Here is an 8,566-nt window from a genome sequence, read left to right as displayed (position 1 = left end):
AGAGAGAGAGAGAGAGAGAGAGAGAGAGACAGACAGAGAGAGAGAGACAGAGAGACAGAGAGAGAGAGACAGAGAGACAGAGACAGAGAGAGAGACAGAGAGACAGAGACAGAGAGAGGGAAAGAGAGAGAGAGAGCGGAAGAGAGAGGGAGAGAGAGAAAGACAGAGAGAGAGAGGAGGAGAGAGAGGGAGAGGGAGAGAGACAGAGAGAGAGAGAGAGACAGAGAGAGAGAGAGACAGAGAGAGAAATGAAATTACTTTAATTTTAGTCAGGAGGACCTGAGTACAAACCTGGCCTCAAGATACTTAACACTCACTAGCCATGTGACCCTAGGCAAGTCACTTAACCCCAACTGCCTCACAAATAAATAAATTAATTAAATAACCAAAGAAAGACTTAATCAGATCTATTATACCTCCCTCATATATTATGAAAGCATGTTTTAAAATTCAGGAAAAAGCTGGATCTCATGATCTCATGGCCAGTCTCTAAAACAAAAGAAAGAATTTAAGATAGATAGGAAAGTCTCAAAATTGATAATATAACCAATGATCTAAACAAGAAAGAAAACAGAGAATCTCATAAAATGTGGCTATGTATAACGGTGCATATTTATTCAGATTTTAAAAGAACAGGCACACAAGATGGAAGAAAGGAAGGACATCAAACCCAGAACAGTGTTAAGGAATGACTCAGAGCTATAACTGAAGTCCAGAAAGGTGAAGTTTGGCAGTTAACACTGGCAAAAATAATAAGGAAAATTTTAAAGGTTTTTTTTTTTAAAGGAATGAATGGAACAAGAAAAAAAATAGATTCTCTAATTAGGACAAATGATGTTAAGAGACAATAGAGGGAAGGCAGAATGAATCACCTCCTATTTTACTTCCATCTCCTTTACTAGAGACAAATGATTTCCAAACTATAAAGACTAGAACAGGGACGGCCAGGTAGCACAGCAAGTAAGAGCACTGGCTCCAGTGTCAGGATAACCTGGGGATCAAATTCCAGGCTCAGCACCCACACCGAAACACCTGGCCGTGTAACCTTGAGCAAGTTACTTAACCCTGATTTCTTTAAAAAAAAAAAAAAGACTAGAACAAACAGTTAAGAAACCACCTCACTGCTTTTTAAATGAGTTCAAGTCCTTGAGCAAACTTATATGAACTGATATTGAGTGAAATAAGCATAACTAGTGGAACAATTTATATGATGACTACAATAATATCAAGAAAAATCAATAATATCAAGAAAAACAACTGAACAAATTCAGAATTCTGGTCAATGTAGTATCCAATCATGACATCAAACTGCTGATTGTGAAGTATGTCTCTACTCTTGGCAGAGAGGTAGTAAAGTGTAGGTGAGGAATGAGGCATACTTTTCAGAATTGGCCTATGTCTTGATTTTGTTTTGCTTGATTAAACCAATTTACAATAAGTGGGAAAAAGAAGAGAGAAGCTACTGGAAAGAAACAATGATATTTTAAAAAGGAAAGATCATCAACAAAACATTTAAAAAGAAAAAAATGTATTCAATTCTCCAGGCCCATTTATCTCAGGATACAGAAACTACTTTTGTAACTACAGAACCCATCAAGAATCTTTGAAGAATTATGGAAAAATCAAAGAAGAATAGAGACAACATGTCTTTTTATTCAAAAACAGAGGAAGAAAATACACAGATCCTCAAAATGATGAAGCAGTGAGTCAGATACTGATAACAATAACTTATAAAGAATTATTAAACATATGGAAGAAAGAAAAATAAAAAGAAAGAAAAAAGAAAGAAAAGAAAAAATGAAAAAAAGAAAAAAGATAAAAAGAAGAAAGAAAAATAAACATATGGTTTATGAACAACTTAGAAATAGTGATGACTAGTAATCAATAAGCTTTCGATAAATTCAGGTCATGTCAAACTAACATTTCCTTTTTTTGTTAGGGTTATTACATCAGGGAAATACTGCAAACAAAATACATGTGGAATTCAGCAAGGCCTCTGACAAGTGTCTTATGTACTTGTCAAGGAATACTGTTGTTCAAATAAAGGTTGCACTATTATCACCTCTAAGATATATTCCAACCTTTGAAATTCTGTAATATTCTTGAAGAAGGTGAAAAATGTAGGCCCAATAACATATTTAAACAGACTGGCATGTGGCTGAAAATACATACTCAAAGTAATAATAAATGGGAGATCATTTAGTATCATGGTATAGAGGCTTCAACTCAGGCCTGTTCTGTTCACTATTATTAATGTTGTAGATGAATATATTTATACATATATAATATGTATCCACATACATATACATCATATATATATACATATATATATATATATACACACACACACACACATCACACTGTGGCATCATGAATCTGTCTTAACTGGTAGTTACAGGAAGCAATCTTATTAAATACTGTGTGTAAAAATAATATTTTCAATTATAAACCTCTAATGTAATTTCTAGAAAATTATTTCCCTTAAAATGCTAGTGATGAGTCTGCCAAAGGAGCTTAAGGAAACAGAGCAGGATATCTATATCATACTCCTTCACTGACAAACAAAGTACATCTCAATCAAACAACAAGCATTTATAATGTGTTTGCTATGAGCCAGACACTGTGTTAAGAGGTGGGGATATACAAGGGGTGGCCAGGTGGCGCAGTGAGTAAGAGTGCCGGCCCCAGCATCGAGAGACCTGAGATCGGTTCCGGCCTCAGATACTCAGCACCCACACAAAATAACTGGCCGTGTAACCTTGAGCAAGTTACTTAACCCCGATTGCTTAAAAAAAAGAAAAAGAAAACAAAAACTATAACTACTCCTCAAGAAGCTTATATTCTAAGGAGGGGTACAGCCTATAAATGTAAGGGGATCTAGCACTATCAGATCTTAAACTATGCCACAGAACAATGATCATCAAAACAATTGGATACCTGTTAAAAAGTCGAAAAGTTGATCAATTGAACAACTTATGAAAACAGAATCTAAAAATAATCAAACATAGCAAAGTCAGGTTAAAAAAAAACCAAGGACATCAACTATTGGATTAAGGAATCCTTATCTCGCAAAAATTGCTAAGAAAACTGGAAGGTAGTCAGGTAAAAATTATACTTAAGCCCACATCTTCTACCATATACCATAATAAATTCCAAATGGATGCAGAGAACAAAAGAAAACGTATAGGAAAGCAAAGAAAAGATAGAGAGTTCTGAAGATAATGCATAGTATTTATTATATAAGCTTTCTTGAAATGGAAATTTATTGCTGTATATTTTAAATCCTCTCTTACATTCTTATGTACATATAGCATGTTCTTTTCTTTTATTTTGTATTTAAGTTTTAATATTTAAGTTTATAATGTTTCTTTTCTTATTGAATAGTTAAGTTTTAAATAAAGTATTTTTTCATCTTTCTGTTTTGTTTTTTTTTGGAGGGCAATTGGGGTTAAGTGACTTGCCTAAGGTCACATGGCTAGTTTTGTGTTAAGTGTCAGAGGCTGGATTTGAACTCAGGTCCTCCTGACTCCAGGGTCGGTGCTCTACTCACTGTGCCACCTAGCTGCCTCTTAAAATAAATTTTTTTTAAATGTATGGAAACAGAAGGAAAGAGTATCCTGTTCAAGGAACATAAAATAGGCCACTGTATCTAGATCATAGATAATAAAGTCTAAGAAGAGAAAATATAGGAAGAAGACAGGTTGTGAAGGGCTTTATTTGTCTATCAGAGGATATTATAGTTATATTATGGAACATAATTTTATTATATAAATTTGTTATATAATTTTATTTGTATATTATATATAATATAAAATTTATTATAGTTATATTATGAAACATAATACAACTATAATATCCTTCCAGGAATGGAAGGAACAGGGAGTGATTAGAGTTTACTGGGGGTGAGGGAGAGAAGAGGAGGCTAAACGTGATGTGGTCAGACCTACCCTTTAGGAACAGTCACTGGCAGCTGAGTAAAGGATGGATTTGTGTGGGGACAGACAGACTTTCAGCTGAGACAACAATTAGATTAGAAAGCTACTGCAATGGTCCAAGTGATAAGTGCTGAGGGTCTGAGGGTCGCTGTGTGAGTGGAAAGAAAGAGATATATGTGAGAAATGTTGTAAAGATGGCAAATGAAAATAAGGAATTATGTCATCATAAATGATAAATTGGATAAATTCAATTATATAATATGGGAAAGCTTTTGAACGAGCCATATATAATTGTAATTAGAAAAGAGTTAACTTGGAGAAAACATTCACAAAAAGATGTCTGTCATAAAAGTCTATTATCTAAGTTATACTGAGAATTGATACCTATATGGGGATATGGACAAACAGTTCTCAAATAAAAAAATGTAAAACTATTGACAACTATATAAAAATTCTCCAAATCACTAATGATAAGAGAAATGTAAATTAAAACTGAAGTTCTACCTCACATCCAACAGACTGGCAAAGACAGCAAAAAAAAGGAAAACTGTAACTTTTGGGAGTGGTTTTAATAGGATGATGGGCACACTAATGAAATGGCTGTAAATTTCTTCAATCATTCCAAAAATTAATTAGAAACTATACCCACAAGGTTACTAAACTGTGCGTATAACATGACCCAGCAATACTACTACTATTGGGCTTATATTCCAAGGAGGCTAAAAAAGAGAGAGAGAGAGAGTGGGGGAAAAGGACCCATATGTACAAGAATATTTATAGCAGTACTTTTCATTGTAGGAAAAAATGGAAAGAAAATACCTACAATAGTTGCTCATCAAGTGGGAATGCTTGAACCAAGTTTGATATAACAGAATTTTATAAATTGATGGAAATGAAATTAGAAGAACTAAGAGAACAATTTAAGCTCTAACATCAATAATAATATAAAGAGAAACTTTAAAAGAATTTAAAACTCTAATCAAAGCAGCAGTAACTTGAATACTCATGATGGAACCTATTTCTATCTCTTGGCAAAGATGTGACAGACTAAATATACAGAATGAGGTACACATTTTCAGACATGACCAACGTAATGATTTGTTTTGTTGGACTATAAACATTTGTTATACAAGAGGTCTTCTACTCAGAGATGGGTGAAGGTGGTAAATTACTAGACAATGATAGACATGAAAAAAAAAACTTTAATAAAACATTTCATTTTAGATGCAGAGAAGAAAACAAAAAGAATTGTAGAAGGACACACAAGCAAAGACCAGACTTTTTTTTTTTACTATATTGGCAAAAGTGAAACATCATAAACTTTCAAAACCAAAACTGTGTAAGAGAAGTTTCTCATACAACCCCCTTTCTTGTTCATCTTTGTTTACTGAAACATCTGTCTTTGTTCTTAGAGTTACAATAAAAAAAGAAAAAAAAGATATTTAAAGGAAAACACATCTAAATGTTGGAGATGAGGGAAAAGGCCATTCATTAGACAGGAGCAGCCTGCAGAAAGGAATACAAAGACATCCAGTCAAACAGGACTAGAGCTGATGCTGGGGACTAATGTAAAATAAGCCTGGAAAGGTAAGCTGAGGATCATAAATGGCAAGTGAGTTAGTTTCTATTTATTCTCCTTTGGAGCATTAAGAGCCACTAAAAATTGTTCCACTTTTCTTATCATCTGCACACTCTGCTATTCTATCTCCCTGTCACATAGAAGGCCTAAAGTTAGTGTGATAATCCATTAACTATCATATTTTTCCCGAGTTCCCACTTTGTACTCTGGGAAAACAAGATCAACAGATAAAATGAAGAATCAAAAAAAAAATCACAATCTTTTAGCACCTCTCCATTTTATAGGGGAGAAAACTGAAATCCCAAAAGGGGAAGGAACTTGCCTAAGATCACAAGTAATAAGTGGTATAGCCTAGACTATAATAACCCATACCTTCTGAATGAAGAAGTAATTTCTATCAAGAATATTACAATCCTCCCATATTGCCTTTTTTAAGTTTCTGAACTTTAACAATTTGGTTTTAATCTGTCAGTACATATTTTCTGTGATAGGTAGTACTGCAGACATTTGGTCCAGAACTGAACAGGAGAAAGAGAGAAGACATGGTCTTTCAGGATCTCAAGCACAAATATGCTCCTTTTTAATTTCAACCTTCTCCTGCTGTTACATAGCTATGAAGGTAGGAAAACCTTGATCTTGAAACAATCACAACTGAAGGTGACTCAAAGAGCAACTGAGAGGAATACAATGGATGTAAACAGGTTAGCATGTTATCATTAATTACCTGTTCACAAAAAAAATGACAAAGAATATTATCAATAACACTTGTGACTAAGAAAGGTGAATTAGTAGTATTGTAAGAGTGAAGGATATCAGGCGGCTAGGTGGCACAGTGAATAGAGCACTGGCCTGGAGTCCAGAGGACCTGAATTCAAATCCGACCTCAGACATTTAACACAAAACTAGCTATGTGACTTTGGGCAAGTCACTTAACCCCAACTGCCCTAACTTCTCCCCTCCAAAAAAGCAAAAAAAAAAAAGTGAAGGATAAAAAAATACCAAAATATACACTGTCTCCTTTACATTTCTGCTGTGAATTTCACTTAGGTGTGGCAGTGTGAAATTACAATAATTGAGTAGGTACAAAATAAATTATTTTAATAAATAACCATCCTAAGCTTCTATTTTCTTATCTACATGGTTTACCACAAAGTCTACTAGTAATTCATAAACTATTTGCCTTTTTAAGGAAAGGCAAGAATATTTTGCAGTTACTTTATTTTTTTAAGAAGTGAAACACAGGGGCGGTCAGGTAGCACAGCAAGTAAGAGCACCGGCTCCAGTGTTGAGAAGACCTGGAGATCGAATCCCGGGCTCAGACACTTAACACCCACCCAGAAATAACTGGCCGTGTAACCTTGAGCAAGTTACTTAACCCCAGTTGCTTAGGGGTGGCCAGGTGGCTCAGTGAGTAAGAGCACCAGCTCCAGTGTTGGGACGACCTGGAGATCGAATCCCGGGCTCAGACACTCAGTATCACACCCAGAAATAACTGGCCATGTAACCTTGAGCAAGTTACTTAACCCTGATTGCCTTAAAAAAAAAAAAAAAAAAGAAGTGAAACACAGCTAGGGAGAAAACTTTTAAGGATTATTAATTAACATACTGATTGAATTCACTAAGGTAGGTTTCTTTACCTGTGTTTCCTTTTTCATCTTCTCTGATGTGTAAATCTTTAATTGATGTTTCCAATTCTAGCAGATCTCGGAGGTCTTCCTTATAGACTTCTATGTAAGATACTTTTATGTTAAAATCAATGCTGCTATTTTCAGAAATGCTTTGAAATAGGTCTTGGATGGCACGTGGAATGATACCTTTTTTATCCTCCGCAACTGATGCTGAAAATGTAGAAAAAGAGGACACTACCATAAATTTTGTTTAAGAAGACAGCTATATGGTAGACATGGGTAGGCTGTGACATATTACCAACAAAGAGATGTACAGAAAAAGCAGCATATGGATGTCTCTGCAGAAATGTACATCCAGAAAAGAAAATAGGACCATCATGTGATAAAAGAGAAAGCTAACAATGGTCAGCCTATGCATTCCACTGGACGCAATACAACTTGAAAGGATTTAGAGGAAGGTCCACGGAAAGACATGAACAAGAGTCACACAACATGAAACAGTGTAGCTGTTCAGGCTGTGGTCTGCATCAGGAGGGACAGTATCTAAATTGAGAAGAGCACAAAGCCATCAAAAAATCGAAGACTAGAAGACAAAGGAAATTATGGTTCATCTTTACCTATATTTTGGCAAAACTTTTGACAAAGTCTCTTATGCTACCCTGGTAGGCAAGATAGAGAGATGTAGGCTAGGTAGAGTTAGAGCACAGACCCAACAAAGTACTAAAAACTTCTCCAAAAATCAATTTCTTGTTTATCAGTTTTAAAAAATCAAATCTCTGAAGTTTTATAAGTGTTTTTAACATATGTATCAATATTAAAAACAGTGAGAGGTGATTTATCTAGTATTTCATGACCTCTACTGTTCATTAATTCTACTTTTTCCAATATATTAAATGTAAAATTTTTTTGAACTGACTGAACTCCAACTTTCTATAAGGCAATATAGAGAACACAAAGAAATCTAAGACCTTCAAAGGCCCAACAGTCTAGTTGGAAGACGAGATGGATGCAGTAAAAGTTAAAAAACAACATGACATTTAAATAACAATCAATTTGTCTAGCCCTAACCTCTCTCAAGTCTCCTGACTTCCAGTCTCACATCTACAACTGCAGACTGAACACCTTGAACTAGAATGTCCAGTAGTTACCTTAAACTCAACATGTCCAAAACCAAAACCCTCCCTTTTTCCTAACTTTCCCAGTAGACCCATTAGTCCCACAGAAGGGACCATCATCATTCCAGTCATCCAGGCTTGCAATCTGGGTGTTATCCTCAATTCCTCATCCTCCATCATCCATGTTATCCATCAATTCCTTTACCTCCAACATCCAATTTGTTTTTTTTTCCAAATCCTATGCTACAGCCAATATATGTGGTAGTTATTTACTATACAGAAATATAGATTATTTCATATCTACTACTT

At 34.8% G+C, this 8,566-nt stretch overlaps 1 protein-coding gene across 5 annotated transcripts in view; it reads right to left on the bottom strand.

The window, feature by feature from the left end:
• Positions 1-8,566, bottom strand: part of KIF27 (kinesin family member 27) — a 129,900-nt gene that overhangs the window by 104,175 nt on the left and 17,159 nt on the right. For 3 of the 5 annotated variants that reach the window (XM_069105090.1, XM_069105087.1, XM_069105092.1), the window contains one exon: positions 7,152-7,352. The exons of 1 other annotated variant lie outside the window; for it this stretch is intronic. In XM_069105090.1, coding sequence (XP_068961191.1) covers positions 7,152-7,352 — 201 coding nt within the window. Of the gene's footprint in view, positions 1-7,151; positions 7,353-8,566 lie in introns of those variants that run through there. One more of the 5 variants, XM_069105093.1, reaches the window with a different exon arrangement.

Source organism: Petaurus breviceps, unplaced genomic scaffold (genome assembly GCF_028583685.1).
Source record: "Petaurus breviceps papuanus isolate PSGF00001 unplaced genomic scaffold, PetGlider_PUasm1.0 138, whole genome shotgun sequence".
NCBI classification, from domain to species: Eukaryota; Metazoa; Chordata; class Mammalia; order Diprotodontia; family Petauridae; genus Petaurus; species Petaurus breviceps.
This window is presented reverse-complemented; position numbering and strand designations above follow the sequence as displayed.